A 22,019-nucleotide genomic window follows, 5' to 3' on the forward strand; every position below is an offset into this window, starting at 1 on the left:
AGGGAGTCCGGGATGGAACGAAGTTCTATGAGGAAGAGAGACAAACAGAGAAACGCGTGCACGCTTCCGCGCACGGCTTACAACTATAGCAATGTGTTGTTACAACTTTTAGACTCAATTTTTTCGTCTAGCCCCCTTTCGCAACGCGCAAGAAGGAACTTTGTTTCAAAATCTTTATTGGCTGCAATACTGAGCAAGAACAATTGAAAAGGAATATTTTATTTATTTTTAACACAGCGAATGTCATGAATGCGAAATTCCCATTATGTAAAATTTAATTGAATTTGTAATTTTTAAGTATTTAAATATGACGTTTGAGTTATTTAAAATATCTTTATCATTGTCTTGAACTACAAAAACTACTATAGTAGAAATATATAAATATTCAATAATATATTTTTTTTAAACGCAGAAATTCAAATTTTTTACATAAAGTGACTCTATTATGGCGAATGTAGTCATTATCCTCTAGGAGATTGTCAGCGTAGGAGGAGGGTAGTTCCTTTCTATACCCATTGTCATCCTGAATACACTATAAGGAAAAGGGGAGTTATAATTATTTTCCTTAAGACCTAATTCACACGAGAGCTTTTTTAACGTCCGTTAAAAAAGCGTCCAAATAGAACAAATGCATTCCCAAGTATATGTTCACACGTCAGCGCTTTTAAAGCGCGACGCTTTTTATCGCGCAGTGTTCTATTTTCAACGCTCGGCGTTGGGCGTTTAATAAAATAGACCATAGGAAACTTCTTACTATTATTCAGACGAGCGCTAAAAAAGCGCCGGCGCTGCGTTCAGTATGCCGCACGCTCGCTCAGCGGTAGCACGTGTTTGTTGTGCTTATAATCATCAGAAAATCGATACGATGTCGTGGATTGTTGATCCCGAACTATTAATTATAGATGTGGAGTCTCGTCCGTTCCTGTATTCAAAATCGTTATAGACATTTGAAAATAATTAAAAAAATTCCGGGGTATTGCCTTAACTCTTCGTACAGTGTCACAAACTGCCCTTTTAAGTATCTCTGTTCATTCAGAGGATGTACCCAGAATGCCTTTTGTTTTCTTTTTCGTCTTTTAATAACACAAATCGCTAGTGCCATTAATTTAGCAGAAACCATTTCCACGTCTTACTGAAGCCAGAGACGAGACATGAGTGATTTTAAAGCGTTAGTATGAACAACCACAGAGAGAACGTTTAAAAAGCGCCAACGCCGGGTTTTAACGCAACGCTTTTTTAACTCTCGTGTGAATGAGGTCTTACTAATGTGCCTACTACTTGGTACTCCTATGACGTGTATACTCATCCTCTACAAGTGTATCAGCGGAGGAGGATGAGGGGAGGGATCGAGGTTGGAGGGGGAGGGGGGTGTCATGGCGAGGCTCTTCTGCTAAAGCCCAAATGATATCCACTAGGAGTGGTTGTGCTAAGTTCCTTATTGCGTCTTGGTGCGCTACCTGGAAGAGAAATTTGGTTATTATAATAAACTAGCGGTCCGCCCCGGCTTCGCCCTTGGTACATGTTTACGTTTTCTCTACAAAAGAACCATCCTCGTACTTCTAGGAATATAATAAAAAAAGAATTATCGAAATCGGTTCAGCCGTTCTCGAGTTATGCGCTTACCAACACATTTTGCGATTCATTTTTATATATAAAAGAGATAAATAAGTTTACACATAACAAACTAATTATTTTATTTTTATTTATTACCTACACATAATAATTGTGAGTTTAAACATTCAACTACTCGCTAACGTGGACAACGCTCCTTAGACATGTAGAACAGAAAATCTTTTGATTAAAAAGAGATGAGAGATTGCATCTCTATTTGCGCGTGCATAGTTAGCACAAAAGACATTTAAAGTGACGCAACATACTTGCCAGTGTTTAGTTGTATTCATCGCAAAATAAAACATTATACTTTTTTATATACAACCATTGCGCTAAAAGTATTCGAAAGTTTTTCAAAATAGTACAAGAAAAAAAACGTAATATGTAGTAATACTAACCAATTCAAAGTGGTGCACGATCATTTTCAATGCATATTCCTTGATATCGGCCGCACGCATTCTGTCCGCCGCTTGTAGTATTGCTAGAACATTTTCCGGAGACACGTTGCTTTGTAGATTGTGCTTACAGAACACTTGCAGGCGGTTGTTTGTGAATCCTGTTTGAATATTTGAATGAAATATTTATACTATTGAATATGAATATGAATATAAAAATATTTTTGAACTATAAGTACTATTACAAAATTTTCAAACGAATATATGAATTGATAATAATTCAACTAGACTTCTTTTAGAAGCGCTTTTGAATCATTTAAATACGGAAAGAATTATTTAAAACGTTTTTTCGAAGAATTGATTAGCACTTAGCAAGTCCCTATTTTTGTAACTTTGGTTAATTTTTTGTTTACAACTAACTCGTACGAAATTAACTTCTGTTACACAAGAAAGGGACGGATATACAGATGGCCTCAATAATGTCTAAAAAATAAAAAAAAATCTAACAAAAGTATTAAAAATTTACATCTGTATGCTATAGTTTACAATTTCATTATATGTAAATTAAATAAATTACCATAATAAATAGGGGCTTGGAAGAGATAAAGCGAGTCCTCTGTTGGCATGTTGGTGTCACCATAGTAGATGTATCGTAGTAACGAGTCAAATGCCTCCTCAGATGGCACCGTATCACAGATTTGAATCTGTTTGACATAAATATGCTATAAAAACTAGATGCAACAGAGAAGTAAGCCATGATAGAGTTAAAATGGGAGATTTACGACATAACAATTTTACAAAATAATTATCAAAGTCTACTAATGTGCTATTGGGAATAAAAGTAAAAATATTTTTTTAAGAAACAATTTTTTGCAAGTTATATCGTAAACATGTGGACCCTTTGAACAGCCTCAAGATGGAACAAAAACATCTTTACACAAATATCTATCTTACAAAGCTAAAAACACTCACATTAACAATATTATCGTGCGGCGAGAAGGACCGGAACATAGCCTCAAAGTACGCAGCTCTCGCGGCCAGTATGGACCTGTGAGCGGGTCGGGCTCCCCCCCCCACGCGCAGCTTCACGTCCGCCAGCTCCGCGCCGCCGCCTGACACGAACACGCACATGTCCTGCTCTAGAGTTGTACCTGGAATGTTTTGCTTTTGAAGTAAAACTTCTTTATTTGGGTTGGAAAAAATTTAGTGTAACATTTTTTCGTTACGCGTGACATTTTTCCGTTACGCGCCATCTTTTTCTTATCCCTACCGCGCGTGATTCGACGTATTTCTGTAAAGTTGCATATAATAAATTATTTTTTGAAAAATAAGTTTCACTTCTTACGTGTGCACACTAGTACACGCACACATTTTTTTATTGGTATAGTTTGAATATTCATTTTAAAGAAATTGAAAGCATAATTGAGCGGATGACTAATACGAAAATACAAATGCCCTGAATGTTTTTTTTTGTTGGTGGCCAGTTTGAATATTTATTATAAAGAAATTGATAGCATATAATATGAGCGAATGTCTAATATACGAAAATACCAAGAAGCTTATATCTAATACACTGGAGATTGCACTATGACCATTAACTTATAACAAGAAAATATGACGTTGAATGACGCCTGTATGTTTTTTTATCCCTTTCACACCTAACTTGGCAAGTTGGTGTGCAATTTTCTTGTTGCAAGTTAATGGTCATAGTGCAATCTCCAGTGTAGATTAAGCTTCTTGGTAATTACCAATAATCTCATCATCCACATCATGTTGCGCAGTGGCCGGGTTCTTGCTCGGCTGCTGCCTGCGGCGGATCACTTCGACCATCAGCTGCTGCTCCATGCGCTCAAACTCCGCCGACATCACGATCGGCGTGAAGTTGTACTCTTTTACCACGAACCTGGTGGTAGGTGTCTAGTGTTATTTTTTTGAAAAACGTGTTTTTATTTATACAAAAGCTTATTTACGTAGGCTGTTTTATTGTTTTAGCAAAAGCTTATTAATTATTTGTTTAATTTTTCTGATTTGTATTATTTTATGCAAAATATCTACATGTTGACCTTAATCCTTCAATCCTTCGTGATCCTTCATGTTCCTGTAACACAAGTTGGCGCGTGCAAAACCCACGTAGCCGCGCTATGCTCCCGCGTAGCGCCGGCAGCACGTTCTCGTAGCACAGATTGACGCGTAGATAGCGTACGTAGCACCCGTATACTTTTTCGAAACGCTACTCACCTCAAACAATACTCCTTGATACAATGCAAGCCCGCCTGGTGCGCAGCGTGTAGCGCGGGCAGCACGTTGCCGTAGCACAGGTTGGCGCGTAGAAAGCGCGCACACAGGCCGCGTAGCCGCGGTATGCTCAACCGTAGCGCAAGCCGTAGCACCTCCATAACTAGCAGAATCGTCGCTGGGGATGCGGGGTCTTCATCTGTAATGAGTTTTTAACTAAGTACCTTCATTATGGAATAGATAAAAAAGGCTTCTTTCAAACTTTGAAAAAGTCTGCAATTTAAATTTTATTGTCTTGGATGTTTGATGTTTTTGACCTTTATTTATCGTATCTAAAATCGAAGATGAGGAAAGAAATCAAATTGTTATATTGGCTAAGAAAAAAGTCAATAAACAATAGCGTCCTACCTTTTTCAGTAGGATCGATCCGATCTGTGTAAATGTAATTGAGCACCATGCGGAACGCCTCCGGTGTGGCCTCTGGTAATAAGACCGTGAGCTGCGGACGAGATTTGTATGAAAATTCTTCTTCAGCTTCTTCTTCACCGGATGCAATGCGTTTCGCTAGTTCTTCACGCGCTTCCCTATAAATGAATAACAAATATTGATAAATTTAGGCATAAGAAAAAATAAATAAAAAATAGCTGAAATGAGTTCCTATAATATTAATTCATATACATATACATAGTTTGTAAGATATTTAATTAGTTTTTCCATAGCTTTCCGAATCGGTGGTAAACGTTAAAAATATGTTATGACGATTCAAAAGTGCTTCTAGAACAAGTTTAATCGAATAAATAAATGTTTGAATTTGTAGGTTGGCGTGTGTGTGTATTTATGTGTGTGTTTGTGGTAGAATTTCAAATCATTAGCTGTTGTGAATATTAATTTATACAGCATAATTGATGTTGGAATCTGAGGATTATCCTGGAAGTATCAAATTCATGGCGTTCATGGGGTCTCCACTCACTTGATCTTGGCCCGCAAGTACTGGCTGCGCGCGGCGAGCATCGCCTGGTGCGCGAACACGGCGGCCTGCTCGCCGCCCACCAGCAGCGTCACGTCGCAGAACTGCTGCGACTTGAGGATGCGCCCGAAGTCGTCGTGCAGAGTGCACCGCGGGAAGTTCGATAGCTAACAGGTATTATAATCTATATATATAAAATCTATATATATAAAACTCAAAGGTGACTGATATAGTGATCTATCAACGCACAGCACAAACCACTGGACGTATCGGGCTGAAATTTGGCATGCAGGTAGATGTTAGGACGTAGGCATCCGCTAAGAAAGGATTTCCCGAAATTCTTGCGAGAACGGGGAAAAACGGGGATGCACGTACAAAGTCGTGGGCGGAAGCTAGTATGGGAATAAATTAATATGCTTTATCTGTTATCAGATACTAATCACTATACATTGAAGTGTTTCTGTAATGGACTGACCTTTTACACTATTAAATTTACTGTTTTTTTTTACATGCGTCATACATACAAAAGTTATCAATGACGACATAAATGAACTTTTAATTTACACACACTTCAACATATTATCATGAATATTACAGTTATGCTTAAATTAATTCAGAATAATTCATTAATATATTTTAAGTTTGATTTTATGAAAAAGTGGAATTTCAAAATAATTTTAAATTTAAATTGTATCATTAAAAATATTCGTTACGTACCTGGAAGCGATAGAGGTCGCCACTCCTGACATTATTGTCGACAGTACCACCAAAGATGTACAGAGCGTCTCCCATCACCGCGCCCGCGTGGAAGAGCCGACCTGAAGGAATCTGCGAGTCAGGTGCTGGGTTCACCACTGACCTATAACAAATGACGTTGCTGAGTAATTTCAATATGCATTTAAAGTAGGCATGCCGTAGCAGCTTTTATCACAATAATATGTGCTTTTGAAATATTCTATTGCTTCATCATTATCAATAAGAAATATTTTTCATTTAGACTACCTCATTTTATACTGTTATGTCCACAGAACAGTAAAGTAGATAGAAGTGTGATGTGGGCGTGGCCCACGTGTCACTAGTAAGGTAAGATCACCTAACTTGCTCTCAGTTATGCGCAGAAAAATATTCGAGTCGGTTGTCAGCTGTCAAACCTTTTTTCCATATTTATTCATTAATTAGGACGTGTTGTTCGGTATTGGAGTGCAAAAATGATAGCAGACGAAATAATATCAGCAATGAAGGCATTTCATACCATCGGTAAGTCTTATTTTTATTTATTTTAATTATATTTTATGTTATAACTTCGCTTGTCGTAATTTGTCAAAATTGTATACAAATATTTAGTCAAAATGAACCTTAATACGTAAGAAATTAGTACTATTATAGATTGAACAGCAAACAAGACTTTCTGGAATATTATTGCAATAAACAAACGAATGTCGCTTTAGTGATGCTTATGGCGTATATCGACAGTATCGATACTTTAGAAAAGACAAACATTATAAATATTAAATTTTATTTTATTTTTCCTTAGCTTTCATTTGTCCAATTTATTTATAGATTTCCCAAAGAGGCTAATTTAAAAGAGAAATGGATAAATGCAACGTGGCGAGTTAACTGGATGCAGAACAGCACTAACCGGTCTAACAAAGGCCACCGATACAGCAAACCTACGGCAGTTCCAAGATTTAAAATAATGCATATTTTCTGTTTGTATTTTGTAAATATAGATTAATACTATTCTATTCGGTTTTTTATTTAATACTTAATAATAATATAAAAAGACGTACTTAGTAGTAATAAACATACTCCAAAATGTGACACATTATACTATACTCATGTAAAAGAAAGAAAAAAAATACACAAACATCATTTATAATATAATATTTATTTGTGAATTATCGATAACAAGGCTGACATCCCTCAGAGCATAGCATCAGATAAATATCAAGTTAATGTCATTAATGTTGAGTGACACAAATTTCAACCTTATCTCTATATGTTGCGTTTCAAATTTATATCTTTCGAAAACTAACGCCCTCTGTTGTGGAGTAGCTGAATGTTTTCGAATTTGGAATTTCTGTGCAATGAGAAACAAAACAGCTAATATACCTAGGGATGTTATACTAAAATAAACCGTAACATGGTGCGTTAGGGTACATATTGAAATGCTGAATTTATAACCTAAGTCAGTTTTTACTCAAATTAAGCTGTCCAATCAAAGGCATAGTTTACTTGTAGTGTACTGTATAACTATCGGTTTAAATGTGTGGGTTTGGCGACACTGGTTTTCATACTAATTATGACATAATAGCACTTCTATATGTTTTTACTGTTCTGTGGTTATGTCACATTCTATCATTTCCATATGAACTTACTATAAAATAAATTATGTAGGTACTGCAGTCTAGCTGTTTAACACTCCTGGTAAACCTATTTCTTTTTCCGAGAAAAAAAAAAAATTGGTTGTCTGTAAAGTCGGTTTACTGACGATAGTTGAACGTGACAACGTCCGATTGTGCTTCTTTGTCGCTCGTTCCGCGCTCTCGCTCGCACTTCAAGCCTTTTATGGAACGCCTCAGAGCGAGGTAACGCCGCATGAGTCATGTTTTTTCGTGCATGCAGCCGGCGCTATCGAATTATAAGACGTTGCCACGTCAAAAAAAAAACCATATCCACACACATAAAGCCTAAAAAAACTTCGTAAACTCACCACATCTGCGTGTCCAGGTCGTAGCAGTGCAGGTCGGAGGGCAGCGTGCTGTCCGCAGCGCCGCCGAACACGTAGAGATGGCGCGCGTGGTGCACCATCACGTGCCCGTAGCGACGCGCGGGGGCGGGGCCTGCGCTGCGGAGTAAGTGCTCCGTGCATACGCGGCTCCAACTGGAATGTGTTGAGAACATTGAGATATACATATGGAGACGTCACCGCCTACATAACTTATGTTCCGCTCAATATACGCCATATGGCGTAACTGCACGCTCATTTTTTATTTGTTTTAAAGTGAAACGCATCAAATATGCCTTCGTGTGTGTTACGATATTGCACAAATAATACAAATAATACGGAAAAGTGCAAAGGTATAACTTTCATCGGTAAGTACCTAACTGGATAATAAATAATAATTTTTAAAACTTAGTTAGAGCAAAAAAATGGCACACAGATTTTGTTCGTGGTGTCTCCTCCATACATAGTACTATTATCTCAATGGTTGAGAAATTATAATTTATTTATTTGAAATTGTGGTACATATATTAAACATACATACTTTGAATTATGGTTATTTCGTGATAATATGCAGTATGTAAGCATAATAATAATGTTGATTGTAATTCTGTGGATATGAATGTAAATGAATTATGGAAGAATGAAGAAAACACTCTCCCATTTTTTTAAATAAAGGACATGTTTATAAGTGTTAAAAACTTGTGTTGACCGAAAGAAATGGGCTTTTTTATTTATACAGAATAGCAACCAAGATAATGTCAGAAATAAAATTTATTTCAATAAATTTTACTTACGTGTGAGTTTCGAAATCAAATTGGAAAAGCGCATTTGTGATTTTGGCGCCACTTTGTCCACTGAAGACGAACATTTTATTGCGCGCAACTGCTACTGGAAAGTTGCAGCATGTCGGGGGACATTCACCCTTTTGCTCTATGCGCTCCCACTGATGATTCTCACCCTAAAAATTATTATTAAATTTTATATAGTTATTTGTCTTCTAATAATTTACATGTATATTATAAAGAGAAAGATTTGTTTGCATAGTATGGACAAGCTTAAAAGTGCCATTTTAAAATTCTATCTCTTACACACACAGCATCATTATCATTTATCAATAAGTTTATATCATCAGGGTCTGGATATATGTAAAATTTACAAAATACCAATTGACAACATTTCAAAATTTTAAGCTACTTATTTTTTTATTTTAATGAAAACTAGATCAAAAATTATGATACACGTATTTTTTGCTTTTTCTAAATATGGAAGTTTTCATTCATCTTTTTGAGTTTTAAAATCATCTCATTCTAAAATGTCGTAAGCGCCAAATGACGTCATACATACGGAGGAATACATTTTTTCCTTTGCCACATACCTAGTTTAAATTTAAAAAAAATCTTGACTGTTGACATTTTGGCACATTTGTCACTTTGATTCGTCAAGCTTTGTAAATATTGTTATTTGTTATTTGCTGATCCAAATTTTAAACAAAAGAAACTTATTCACAAGTACTGATGATGATGACTTTATGCAGGATTTGTTAAGGGGTGCTGAAAATTTCTGGGAAACAAATATACTATCCCAAAAACGTTGGAAAGTGTTAAATAAATACAACTTTTAGTAAGTAAACAAAGTCTTTTATTTCAAGAAAATTATGAACACTATAGGCACTATTTGTATAATATAAATGAATTGGTCCAACTCCAATCAAACAAACATCACGCTAATGAAATTAAATTAGAAAACCAAAACACAATAACACGATTTAAAAGTTTGTTTACATGAATAATTCACAAAAATGACATTAACATGAAATTTGACACATGCCATACCCTGTAAATGTCAGTGATAGTTTTTTTTTTAACTTTTTTTAAATTAGGCTAAGGCGCATTTTTATTCCTCCGTATGTATGACGTCATCATCACATTTATCGTTTTTATTTAATTTCTCTTAAAATATGCGATTAAAAAATGAAATAAATTTTTTTCTGTAATCGCAAGAGTAAAATAAAGAAACGGTTTTTTTCTTTCATGGCCTTATAAAAAATGAAATGTTGTCAATTGCATTTATAATTACCACTAAATTACAAGTCCACATGTCATTCAATCTTGCGTTGCCATCATATCCAGCAAATATCCACAGTTTATCATCATACACAGCTGCACCATGGGCTGATCTTGGTACTGGCTCTCTATAAACAAATATGTATAAACAATATAAATCATTTGTTGAACAAAAAGAGAATTATAATGTATTTGTATGGGTCATGACCAGTCTCCTCTTTAGAATAAAACATGTTTATACAGATATAAGAAAAAAAAAAGCAAAAATTTGGTAACAGTAGAACATAATTAAAATTAATTTTAATTTCAAACACTAAAAATGTAATAATTAAAGTACATACTGTCCTGTAAACTTCCACTGGACCCACTGTGCACTTTGAAACTTGTATTCAAAGAGATCATTCTTATTTGTAAGGTTTGAGTTGGCCAGTATATCTCCTGTGTAGCCACCAAACACAAACATAGATGAGCGATGCACCTGTCAATGTATTTTTCTACCTTATATAACTAAAGGAATAAACTACAGAAGCATAAAGAAATAATTAATTTCTCATCTAAATATAGATTAATCTATGTGCTTTATTTCAGCTATGTATATAAGAGAGTAATATGTTAAAAAATACTATATCTGTATTGTACAAAAAATAGGTATAAAAATTTTATACCTGCTTTTTGTACAGCGTAGTGTATAAAAATAACTTAATAATTGTAATGAAAATACTGCCAATATAATTTTTTTATTTAAATCATGACATACCACTGCAGAATGGTGATATCTTGGAGCAGGTGGGGTTCCCATACATCCAGTTTTTGTCCATGATTTTTCTTTTATATCAAACCTTATTAAATCATTTAACATGGACTTTCCATTATCACCTCCAAACACATATATTGCATCTTTATAAGCAACTGCAGTATGTTTACTTCGTCTGAAAAAAAAAATGATTGCCAGTTTGTAGTATATCTATATCATATAATATCATTAGTATAAAAGTTATAAAACAATAGATGTGAGTATGGTACATTTTACTATTTTGTATTTATATTTTAATAATAAAGTTTACATTTGAATCAACTTTTGGAGTATAAGAAGTATGTATTATTTTTAGCAAATTATATTTTATTTCCACACATAATTTTTTTACAGTAAATAGTATTTATTAAATTTTACCTGGCTCCAACAAATTCATAGCATTCAGACATCCTTTTCCATTTGTGGACCGTTTCAAATGGCCCAAACTCCATTCTTAAACTTATATCCAGTTCGTTTGGATTGCGTAGTTGCTCTGTTATCATTTTTGCTATGTTTTGCATCCTCGCGGATTTATCTAAATCGATTGTAAAAATATAAATAAATATTTATCTTTTTCTCATGTCTATATCGTATTAGACATTTACAGTCCAATTACAGCGGACTGAGTTGAATGGTACAAAACTAGACCAATAGTCCGGATATTGGATTTAAAATTGAGACCATGGTTATGATTACAAAAAGCATAAAAATAAACACAAAAATAGGTCGGTGAAACATAGGTAGGCTAATAACACATTTTCAGTTTTATCGATAAAAAAACTACAATGACTTACCCGAGGCTTTGAAAGAGGAATGTTGGGAAGACAGGGTGAAAGAGTTTATTTTACCTTTACAAATAAAAAAATATTTATCGGTATTTTACAATATTTGTTTTTATTTAGCAAGAAAGTTATCAACTTCTGACAATTCACAATTGACAGATTCTGACAGATTTGTTGAATACAGATCCACAGACTACAGAATACCCAGAATACAGATCAAGTACAGATCAAGTCCTTACAGAGTATAACCTAACTACAGATAATATTATGTGGACACAAAATCATCATTTTTTTATTATTATAAAGCATTCCATTCACCCACACACATAGATGTATGTGCGATGTATGTATAAATTGTTCTAAGAAAGAGAAGAAGAAGAAAAGAAGAAGTCTGTTATAAAGGTGAAAATATGCAGAATGATTTTGGTCTAATTATTGAATTCCTGAGAGGTAAAAATATATAAAAATGTGTAACACCTTTTTTATATTGCAATTTACTTGTAAATTTTAATTGAAGTTATTGTATAAATAAAAACATTCCCAATATGAAACTTTTTCCAGATTAATTTGAGCTGAAAGCTATGTGATTTCATAATATAACATGGTAAACTAATAAATGTTGTTTGTTTATTTTATTATTTTATGGTGGCATCACTATGTTTCATGTCACTTCAATCTTCATAATTCTTTTGTCTTTGGAATTAAATAACGAAGTTTGTTTCTTTTGTAATTTTGTAATTTCTTAATTTTTTGAGTAGCAATAAAATCTTATTATTTGTTAGTCTAGAAACTAAATAAATATTTTATTTGTGTAATAAAATGTCTTCTCCGGTAAGTTTTTAGCTAAGCTATTGTATTTTCTATTGTACAATGTAGAGGTATTGTTTGATGTTTTTGTTTGCAGGTTGAGGAAAGTGTGAGGCGTAATAGCGAAAGCGAAGCTGGTGATCCTGACACGCCAGAACATGATCCTCATTATGAGCCAATTGTCTCCTTGCCGTTAGTAGACATCCAGACAAACGAGGAAGATGAAGAGGAACTCGTGAAAATTCGCGCCAGACTCTACCGATATGATACCAGCGACCATGAGTGGAAGGTTAGCGTTCTTCCATCTCATTTTATTGTTCTCATGAGACAAAAGAAAATATTTCATTGTTAGAAATATGTTTACAATTATTAAAAAAATGACATAGAAGTATTTATTGAATTACTTTAATATTTAGTCATAAGTTGTTAATGATCATTCCTACTATCAGTTAATTAATTGAAATAGTTTTCTTAATTACAATCAATGTGTAAAACAATATTGTAATTTAGGTTAATGCGGTAATGATTATTTTCCATTGTCTGAACACTATTGGGTAAAACAATAAGTTTTAAATTTATCTTACGAACATTAATTAAGTAGTAAACAGAGGACATGCTATCATATTCTGGATCTTTTAAAATCACTACTTTGTTTAACCATGTTATTAAAATAATTAACATTGATGGTAATTTTTCAGGAAAGGGGCACAGGAGACATCAAATTATTACGCCATAAAATTAATCACACTGTAAGAGTGGTCATGAGGAGAGACAAGACGCTGAAAGTGTGTGCTAACCATTTTATAACTCCCGATATTAGAATGAATGTGCACTGTGGATCTGATAAAGCGTTCAATTGGTCAGTGTTCGCTGACTATGCAGATGAGACTATGAAACAAGAGTTACTTGCTATTAAGTTTGGGAATGCCCAGAGTAAGTATAGTTTTTAAATATCTAATTTTACCTTGCAGATGGGTGAACTTATGCTTATTAAAGCCAAAATTAAATTTGGAAATTAAAATAAAGCTAAGATTTATATTCTGTAAATTTCAAATATAAGCTATGATGAGATGAAATTTTCAGTAGAAATAAAATTCAATTAGTCAGAGCTTTGAGAAATAACATTCATATACATGAAAGGAGTATAGTTCTTTGAAGTTATATTATATATATTATTGTTCTCTAGGATAAAAATATGAGAATTCAACCCACTGCATAGTCACTAATAAAAGTTTGACTGAAATTAACAGATGCCGAACTATGGAAAGCAAAGTTTGCGGAAGCCCAAGAAATTGTTAGAACAAAATGTAGCCTCTACACTCAGGACGCATCGTCAGACGATGAAAGCAGTATCACTAGAAGTGAGGATACCGACACCCCTGAACCAAAAAGTGTGGACAAAAGTCAAGATCCAGAAACAAACGAATCTGATGGTGTTGTGCTACAATTAAAAGAACTGAAAGTGGATAGTGAAAAATCTGAATAATTTTAATCGGTTTAAAACTAATGTTATGTGAAATAAGGATGTGGTCTGTCTGAGTCTATATTATTGTTGCAATATTTTAAATATTAAATGTTTATTATCAGTCTGAATGTTTTGTTGGTACAGGATTTTATGTTCAGTAGACAAATTGTGCAAGAACAGGGTACCAGGTGCCACAAATATTCAGCCATAATATAAATTCTTAGAAATTTTCTCTTATTTTAAAAGAAAGTCCATAAAAGTTTTATCCACTTTTCATTGCTTTTTTTTTACACAATGATAAAATATATTTAACATCTTCAATGCAAATATCAATTTCCTGAACACACAAATCCATTAAACTTCTTAGATATTCGTTTTTAGATAAATGAGGCTTGATATAATGTATATTCAAATTATATGTGCATAATAGAGAGAGATGAATGTATTTTTACAAACACACATAATAATCCTGTATGAATATGGACATCTTATTTACAATTTGACTGCTTTATGATAAGTAATAATAATGTTTTATTCATATGTTGCAGTATATTTAATTATTTACTTTTAAGGTTCACATTAGACTGTTCAATATCACTGCCAATTATAAGATTCTTTCAGACAACTATCCTTTTGTGATTTTAAATTTCCATAGGTTTTTAATGTTTATTTCTATTTGCAAGTCATAAGTTTTACTTATAATAATTCATAGCATTTTCTGAAGAGTAATCTTAAGGTTAGATTTACTTTTTTATAATTCCTTTGCTAGGATAATACTTATTGTATAGATTTGCTGACTTTGTGATAATGGGATTTGATATTTGATGAAATCAACAAGTAACATGTGGAGTATTTGAAATTTAGTACTTTTTATATGACATATCAAGATAGAGAAGAGTTTGTAACCACATAAGAAATTTTTATTTGCTTCGAACATCTGGCATATATTTTGTGTTTTTCACTAATGAAATAGTTTTGTATATAGATGTAAGTTTTATGATAAATTTGTTATCTTACATTACACATGTAATAAATTCTTATGATTTCATTACACAGAAACAGGAAATAAAACAAAGAAGTTTTCTTTCACACCTTTATTTCTTTAGTGTACAACTAAACCACACTGTGCATATCAATAATACATAAAAATATAATTCAATTAAACTTATGAAAACACAAACTATCAAACAACTTCTCTTCATAGATTTATTATAAAGAAATGAAGATATTCCTTATAAAGGAAAGAAACGAAATATATTGCTTAAAACATTTAAAGTGATATTGCTTTCTCATCAATAAGTCACTCAGTCATAAAATAATTTGATATATTAAAACTTAAAAAATTTGGAATGTGTAATTATTATATGATAGTGTTATTTATTACAATTCATCTTTGTATTGAACTTCATGCAATTGAAACGATTGAAGAATATTTAGTCTATGGCCCATTTCTTGTTTCTTTTCATCTGATAATTTTCCGCTCATCACCTTCTTGATTCTTTGGTTTTCAGTCTTAACAAATTCATCACCCTTTTCTAGAATTTTCTCCATGATCGTCTTGTAAATCTTTCCAGTATTTGCATTCTGAAACATTTAAAAATTAATTAACACAAGTCTTATTATATTCAAATAGTAAATTCAATTGTTACAGATATAAGAGGTCTTGATTTTAATTGTAATGAAATTTATTCTTGGTTTCATATAGCATGTTCTTATTAACCTCTGCAAAGTAAAAAAATATGGTTCTGGTACACAAGGTGGGCTCAGCAATACACTGTGTGTTTTAGGATCCAATAATGGAGAATAGAGAATTAATATAGAAAAAATCAAAACACTTACCTCTTTGGCTAGTTCCTTCAAAGACACTTCTACTTTTTTCAAAACATTGGTTCTTTCCTCTTTAGGAGATTTCATAAATTCAATAGCAAGCATGTCCAGGTCCCTTATACAACCAGGGAGGCTTAAATAAATTCCAGTGTTTTGTCTTACAAAACGCCGTAACTGATCTGTTGTAAATCCTTGACTATCATCAAAAGTGATGGGTTCCTCCTTTCCTTTAAGAAACAGTTTTACGACTGGAAAGTTCTCCTTGGTTGCACCATACTTTCTAGCGAGCTGTTCGTTATCCTTCTCCCCGTAATCCTTTACACCGACTTCAGCAACTACTAGTTCACTGACGTCCGTTGCTTCTTTGGCTACAGCTACAAATGCATCATGCTTGTCGCCATAAGGAAATGCAACATCAAATTTTACTAACGACGCAGAGAATGCATTAATTATTTTATTAAAAGAAAAATCATCGAGTTCGATAGACCCACTTGATGCAGACACTTTATAAGCGGCAGGAACAGTAAATAAAATTGAGAGAAATAGTAAAAATTTCTCCATGTTGAGCGTGCTTACGAACAACTTAACAATATGATAACAGTTACCTACTAGAAAAATCGGTCGCTTTTATTGAAATATTTAATTATCGCGTTTATCTAAAAGCCGGTGTTAAAATCGAAGTAACACAAATCACAATAGACACCTCTTCTGTCGCTGTCACAGTTTTATTGACTTTTCTCGAGTTTGACAGGTGGTATTGAACCGGTAAAATTGGTTTTCATTGCCTCATTGGCACATCAAAATAAATATGTATTTATATCAATATTAATTTATAAAGTTAAGTAAAAAATATATATTTTCATTACGATGTCAGAAGTTTAAATTATGCGTGTTGTCCTTTACAAACTTACGATAAATATTAGGTGCTAGAATAATGATAAATTTTATGCATGCAATAAAAAGAAACAACGTAGTTTGATTAAAATAGCCGTGGTGAGCTGTGATTGGTGCATAAAAATATCGTTTGTTTTCTATTACAATTTTTGTAAAGCCCATTAACTTAGAATTAATCACATAATATACATATATTTTTATTTGTTAAAGGTATATATTTATTTGTTACTATTACGCAGTTCATTAAAGAAACGAATCTTCAATGGCGGCCAAAGCTGACACTGACGTATGGTAGGGTCAGCAAAAAAGAAAATAAAAATAACATAAATGGATAATTATTTTATTAATTATTTCAAATTGTTTGTTGACAAACTTTCTTGTTATGGTATTTGTGTATTTATATGAATTATCATATTTACGTATACAGAATGTAACAAAATCCCCATTATATTTGTAATGAGCCCATAAAACTGAACATCTTTTCCCAAAGAACATATTTTGTCAAATTCCAATAAAACATTATTTACTTTCGCAAAAACATTTAAATTGTCATTGTAAATTTATGATAAAAACTAAGTATTATAGGGAAAATCAAATACATTTTAGTGATTTTATTTTTCCATTTTTTTTGCATGCCGTACGGCCGAGTGTAAGCGAGAGGGAATGATAAGCGCCGCCATTGAAGATTCGTTTCTTTATTGAAAAGTAAACTACCTGTTACTCGCGGATTCGCCCGTGTGTTCTAAAATTCCCATGGAAATACTTCATCGCGGTAAAGAGTAGCATTAATTATCTCTCTGCGTAGAATCCTATCGCTAGGCTACAGAATAAAAAGCTACAGTAGTCAGTATGTTTTTTTTTGTTAGTTTGGCTTTGTGTCACGTCGTAAAAGAGCTTTTTAATGGTACCTATTATTTCCGTATCTGGAGACAGTTTTTAAGCGACAGTGATATTAGTCAATTTTACCGCGGAACAACATCTCATTCCTATGTGATGGGAAGGTCCATCATGATAAGCATTTGAATCACTCAGTAAAAAATATGACATGTTCATACATAACCGTTAACTTTCTTTGACCAAGCGAGAGTAGTCGAGGGCATTTAAATATAGGTCAAATGGGAAATGGGAAGCATTTTGCCTGCGCAGATGACGGATTCAACCTGTGGTTGGATTCAACGCACACTGTGCAGGTGTGCGGAAAAAAGCACGTGTACGCGGTACTTTTAATCCCTTGTTTGCGTTACTCGATACTGTTGTAAGTGATCTATTTTAGCAGACATGAAAGTCTGCGCAGGTCATTGAGCTTACAAATGAAACATAGTTGGTTCTCCAAATTTTCGAGTTTACTTGAAAATTCAACAGTTTATAGGTACCTACTTAGTTATGCAACGATACCTTTTAGATATTTTCCAATAACATGAAGAATCTATAATCTTACTTATATATAAAATTCTCGTGTCACAATGTTAGTCTGCATACTCCTCCGAAACGGGTGGACCGATTCTCATGAAATTTTCTGTGCATATCGGGTAAGTCTGAGAATCGGCCAACATCTATTTTTCATATGTACCACGGGCGAAGCCGGGGCGGACCGCTAGTATTTACATAAGAAATATGAATTAATTTACAAATTTGTTTAAAAGTGTTATAATCCGGTCACTATAAAATTTGTTATTGTTATATTGCAATAAAAATAAATCAGACATACTATTTATTTAAGATATTTTATTTCTTTGTTACGTACCTAGGCTATAAGTTTGTTGTCGATAAGAAAAGGCTATACCTAATAAAAATAGCTCAACATGTATGTTTTTCTAGTAGCATTGCTTCAAGTACATTTATGTAATAGTGCAAACATTCAAACCAGACAGCAAGATGAATATGGTATATATTATATTTAAATATAAAAATACGTATTGTATGTACATACATAGATATTTAATGGCAATGCCTTGTTCTAGATCTAGACATCTAGTAGATAGAACTATGATAGGTACATACTAACTTTAATTGTTAATTTATTGTCTATTTGCAGTTTTATATCAAAAACCTAACGTTAACGTCATAAGCAGTAAGTAGAAAATATTTCCCTACGGCATGGACTAATAGAATATATTCTATTAGTCCATGCCTACGGTAACGATTTACATCCTGAATAAAAATGTATAAATGACCTTTACATATTATTATTTATTGCGATACTTAACAACCAATACATGAAAAATAAAATATCACAGAGAATGGCTATGTGAACTTGATGATGATTATTTTTGCGGTAAAAACAAAGTTATCTATAAATGCGGTGTGCTGATTCGCACACCAATAAGCCTCTTCGTTGTTTTCCTTTTTATGGTAGAGCTGGTAATTCAGTAAGTATAACTATGTGATGTTAAATGGTCAGTGGTGTTACAGGTGCTTTGCTGGCTCTGTAATAAAAAATAGTTTGGAAAATCCAAAAGTGCACGCCTCATAATTTTTTTTAATAATTATTTATTAATTATTATTTTTGTTTATTTAATAACAATTAAACCACATCGAATCAGATCCTGAAAAATGAAAGGGTTCTATTCCTGAGCATACTCAAGCGTAAGAGAAAAAAAAAGACTCGATTAGTAAAGTATTTCGGTCGCTATCGTGTTAACAAGAAAATCCTCCGCACATACAGACACACGGACGTCCAAGACAGAACTTTTTTAAACTGTTTTTTAACTAGTTTAAATAACAAAAATGACATCAAAAATATCATGAATGTTAAAAATAGTGTTTTTTCTTAATATGTGTGTGTATGTATTATCTTACAAGTGCAATGTATGATACATAAAGACATTTTAAGTTTGAAAAATCACATGTTTTGCGCGAAGTGACAGTAGTACCCACCTCAACGCTTCGCTTATGAGGCGTGCAATAGACTCTTAAGATTAATAAATAAGACTCAGTTTTCTTTAATTTGTACATTGGCGCAGTATTTGGATAATTATATCGCTATACAATGATTTATTTCAGGTTCAAACACGTCTCTTCCAATGAAGCTAATGAGTTTTCAAAAGAATATAGACCTTAAAGTACAAGAAGCGATAGGCTCCCGATGGCCGCTGGGGGTTGTATCGTACTATTTAGATAGCCAAAGTTACGGTAAATACGTTACCTTTTTTAGTGTTATTGTGTAACAATAATTGACGTTGCAATCTTCACAATATACCTACTTAAAAAAAGGAGAAAGCCTTTTCTTTGACTCTATTTTTTTGGCTTTGTTAAAAACTTTTACACGGGTGAACCGATTTGGAAAAATCTTTTTTATTTGAAAGCCAGTGCCTTCCGTATGGTCCCATTTTCTATTGGATTACAAAGACAAATAATTCTTTCTGAGGACTGCAGCTTACCATGAATTGTATAAATTATACTTACTAGTATAATGCTCTGAAGGATGATCATTTTTCAACAGATAACATCATAGCCGGACGTCTACGGTCGGTTATAAATATATTGGAGAGCGCCTCTTGTATAAAATTTAATTCGCTATCCGAAAAACCTCTTAACATATCCTGGATCTATATAACTAATCCTAAGAGAGAAAGAGAATGTGTTCACGAAGCAAAGTATCACGACGATGGGGAAATTGTACGTTTCAAATTATTACTTTAGGTAATTGTACTATTCTGTTTGATTATTAAGATGTTTATTAAACTACTAAAAAATTATTTGTCAGACTTTAGTACTAGGATATGATTGTCTCAAGGAAAACGAAATATTACATGCTTTACTTCATGGTATTGGATTGAAGGATGAAGTCACGCATCCTCATAGAGAACGCTATATACGAGTTCTTTGGAATAACATTCGCCCAGGTAATAGAATATGCATTTATATAGCTACACTAGCCGCTCCGCGCGGTTTCACCCCCGTGGCTCCTCTCCTGTTGGTCGTAGCGTGATGATTTATAGCCTATAGATCGATAAATGAGCTATCTAACACCGAAAGAATTTTTCAAATCGGACCAGTAGTTCTCGAGATTAGCGCGTTCAAATAAACAAACAAACAAACTCTTCAGCTTTATAATATTAGTATAGATTTAACCTACAATTACGTTTTAATCCAGTAGTAGAGAACTATAGAGCTACATTTTTTCAATTGATTATATTTTCGTTCTTGGGAAAGATGCACATTAATAAGCAAATACCCATTTCCAGAAAGTCGTAAACTTTATAGAATTGAACCGCAAGATGCGTCTAAAGTATTGGCAGAGTATGATCCCTTGAGTATAATGCACTTTCATGACCGCGCGTTCAGCAGCAATGGGCAGCCAACCATCGTACCTTTGGTAAGCATTGTTTTAAGCATGTTATATATTGGAGAGTGCATAATCATGAACATTGACATCTGGACTCTGGTAGGATTTCAAAACAAATGTATGAGCCGTGAAGGCATAAAACTGTAGGGCTTGTAAAGTTGTAATGGTGTGAAATCCTCATAAATAAAAAAGTAAAAAAGAAAGATGTATAATTTTTTATTAATATCTAAGGTTATGTTGTGACAAATATCAAAATATGCTTATAATTATCTTAATTTTAGATATCTGGGTTAATGATAAATCCATCGGAAGAGTTATCACAATTAGATAAGATGAAACTCCGTCTGTTATTTGAACACGAGTGCAATAAAAGAAAAGTTGGCGATTTATTAGATTCTTGTAAAAATGCCTTTCATAAAAAACTTGAGGGCTCAGTAGAGGATGCTAGTCACAATGTACAAGAAGATAATGCCAGTAATAATAACAAAGCCGAAGAATTATCTGCTGAACATAAAGAGGGTAAAGAGAAATTGAAAGACAGTTTGGGAGATAATGATGAGAAGTCTCATGATGCTAATGTAAGTGACAAAGTTAGTGAAAATGACAATGAAGTTCACGAACATAGTGCAGAAAAAAGGGCAAACCATGATCAAGAAGAAAACATGGATCAAGACAAAGTTCAAGATGGCTCTAAGGATAGGTCTTAAAAGTTGTAATTAAATAACAATTTCAATTTATGAAATACTTACGCCCAATAAATCTGCATTTAATAATAAAATGATAGATATCGCTTCTAAGCGATAAGGCCGCCTATATTGTACCGCATCTTATTACTCTGAGTGTATTACTTTTCTTTGTTTTGTTATGTATGTGCAATAAAGTGTTTATTATATTAATTATTATTATTATAATGACATTTTTTTTCTCGCATTTAATTTTTAAAAATGTATAATTGAGTTATAATTCGTTAATTTTACTGGTCTTTACTACTTTACCTGTAGGCATTTCATCTTGTAAGGCAAGTACTAGCTTTCACCCCGTCGCGTGGATTCGATCGAAATTTTTATCTCTTACTTCAATAATTCTAATATGTATTTCTCAATAAAAAATATCGATTTTCCCTTTACCCACGTTTACTCAATGTGTATATTATCTGTATGATGT

General features: G+C 33.1%; 4 protein-coding genes and 1 long non-coding RNA gene across 5 annotated transcripts in view; 3 read left to right on the forward strand and 2 right to left on the reverse strand.

Annotated features, from left to right (window-relative positions):
• Window positions 1-6,953, forward strand: part of LOC149899010 (uncharacterized) — a 156,612-nt gene extending 149,659 nt beyond the window's left edge. Inside the window, exon 2 of the long non-coding RNA XR_016457953.1 lies at window positions 6,553-6,953. This is a non-coding gene — a long non-coding RNA (uncharacterized LOC149899010). The remainder of the gene's footprint in view (window positions 1-6,552) is intronic.
• Window positions 913-11,726, reverse strand: Lztr1 (Leucine zipper like transcription regulator 1). The gene is made up of 16 exons (XM_090114275.1): window positions 11,587-11,726; window positions 11,171-11,327; window positions 10,757-10,928; window positions 10,341-10,477; window positions 10,013-10,127; window positions 8,731-8,894; window positions 7,922-8,092; window positions 5,926-6,067; window positions 5,212-5,375; window positions 4,650-4,825; window positions 4,245-4,440; window positions 3,755-3,909; window positions 2,979-3,157; window positions 2,584-2,710; window positions 2,010-2,167; window positions 913-1,457 (listed from the first exon to the last, which is right to left on the reverse strand). The coding sequence occupies exons 2-16, from the start codon at window positions 11,311-11,313 to the stop codon at window positions 1,275-1,277; spliced, it is 2,382 nt and encodes a 793-aa protein (XP_089970401.1). The 5' UTR covers window positions 11,314-11,327; window positions 11,587-11,726; the 3' UTR covers window positions 913-1,274.
• Window positions 11,727-12,256: 530 nt separating this feature from the next.
• LOC149899024 (ran-specific GTPase-activating protein-like) lies at window positions 12,257-14,935 on the forward strand. The gene is made up of 4 exons (XM_090114566.1): window positions 12,257-12,405; window positions 12,479-12,670; window positions 13,080-13,314; window positions 13,632-14,935. Exons 1-4 carry the CDS (start codon window positions 12,394-12,396, stop codon window positions 13,865-13,867), a joined length of 675 nt encoding a protein of 224 aa, XP_089970692.1. The 5' UTR covers window positions 12,257-12,393; the 3' UTR covers window positions 13,868-14,935.
• On the reverse strand, window positions 14,926-16,401 carry wbl (endoplasmic reticulum protein 29-like protein wbl). Its single transcript, XM_090114565.1, has 2 exons — window positions 15,686-16,401; window positions 14,926-15,430 (listed from the first exon to the last, which is right to left on the reverse strand). The coding sequence occupies exons 1-2, from the start codon at window positions 16,232-16,234 to the stop codon at window positions 15,227-15,229; spliced, it is 753 nt and encodes a 250-aa protein (XP_089970691.1). The 5' UTR covers window positions 16,235-16,401; the 3' UTR covers window positions 14,926-15,226.
• Window positions 16,402-18,369: 1,968 nt separating this feature from the next.
• On the forward strand, window positions 18,370-21,562 carry LOC149899026 (zinc metalloproteinase nas-15-like). Its single transcript, XM_090114567.1, has 7 exons — window positions 18,370-18,451; window positions 18,603-18,638; window positions 19,571-19,699; window positions 20,010-20,185; window positions 20,274-20,412; window positions 20,755-20,885; window positions 21,137-21,562. The coding sequence occupies exons 1-7, from the start codon at window positions 18,370-18,372 to the stop codon at window positions 21,560-21,562; spliced, it is 1,119 nt and encodes a 372-aa protein (XP_089970693.1).
• Window positions 21,563-22,019: the final 457 nt, after the last annotated feature.

The sequence above is a fragment of the Colias eurytheme genome, chromosome 21, assembly GCF_061535395.1.
Source record: "Colias eurytheme isolate Ceu_HAF_F1 chromosome 21, ilColEury1 Martin Lab GWU primary, whole genome shotgun sequence".
Lineage (NCBI taxonomy): Eukaryota > Metazoa > Arthropoda > Insecta > Lepidoptera > Pieridae > Colias > Colias eurytheme.

Bases quoted from the DNA above. Each gene is read 5' to 3' on its own strand.
- LOC149899026 (XM_090114567.1), top strand. From the start codon at position 18,370: ATGTATGTTTTTCTAGTAGCATTGCTTCAAGTACATTTATGTAATAGT. The intron at 19,700-20,009 runs GTAAATACGTTA...ATTTTTCAACAG, and splicing joins TTTAGATAGCCAAAGTTACG to ATAACATCATAGCCGGACGT. The intron at 20,413-20,754 runs GTAATAGAATAT...ACCCATTTCCAG, and splicing joins TTGGAATAACATTCGCCCAG to AAAGTCGTAAACTTTATAGA.
- LOC149899024 (XM_090114566.1), top strand. The intron at 12,671-13,079 runs GTTAGCGTTCTT...GTAATTTTTCAG, and splicing joins CCAGCGACCATGAGTGGAAG to GAAAGGGGCACAGGAGACAT. The intron at 13,315-13,631 runs GTAAGTATAGTT...TGAAATTAACAG, and splicing joins TAAGTTTGGGAATGCCCAGA to ATGCCGAACTATGGAAAGCA.
- wbl (XM_090114565.1), bottom strand. From the start codon at position 16,234: ATGGAGAAATTTTTACTATTTCTCTCAATTTTATTTACTGTTCCTGCC. The intron at 15,431-15,685 runs GTAAGTGTTTTG...TAAATGTTTCAG, and splicing joins TGAAGGAACTAGCCAAAGAG to AATGCAAATACTGGAAAGAT.
- Lztr1 (XM_090114275.1), bottom strand. From the start codon at position 11,313: ATGCAAAACATAGCAAAAATGATAACAGAGCAACTACGCAATCCAAAC. The intron at 10,929-11,170 runs GTAAAATTTAAT...TTTTTTTTTCAG, and splicing joins TATGAATTTGTTGGAGCCAG to ACGAAGTAAACATACTGCAG. The intron at 10,128-10,340 runs GTATGTACTTTA...ATTTGTTTATAG, and splicing joins CAGTGGAAGTTTACAGGACA to AGAGCCAGTACCAAGATCAG.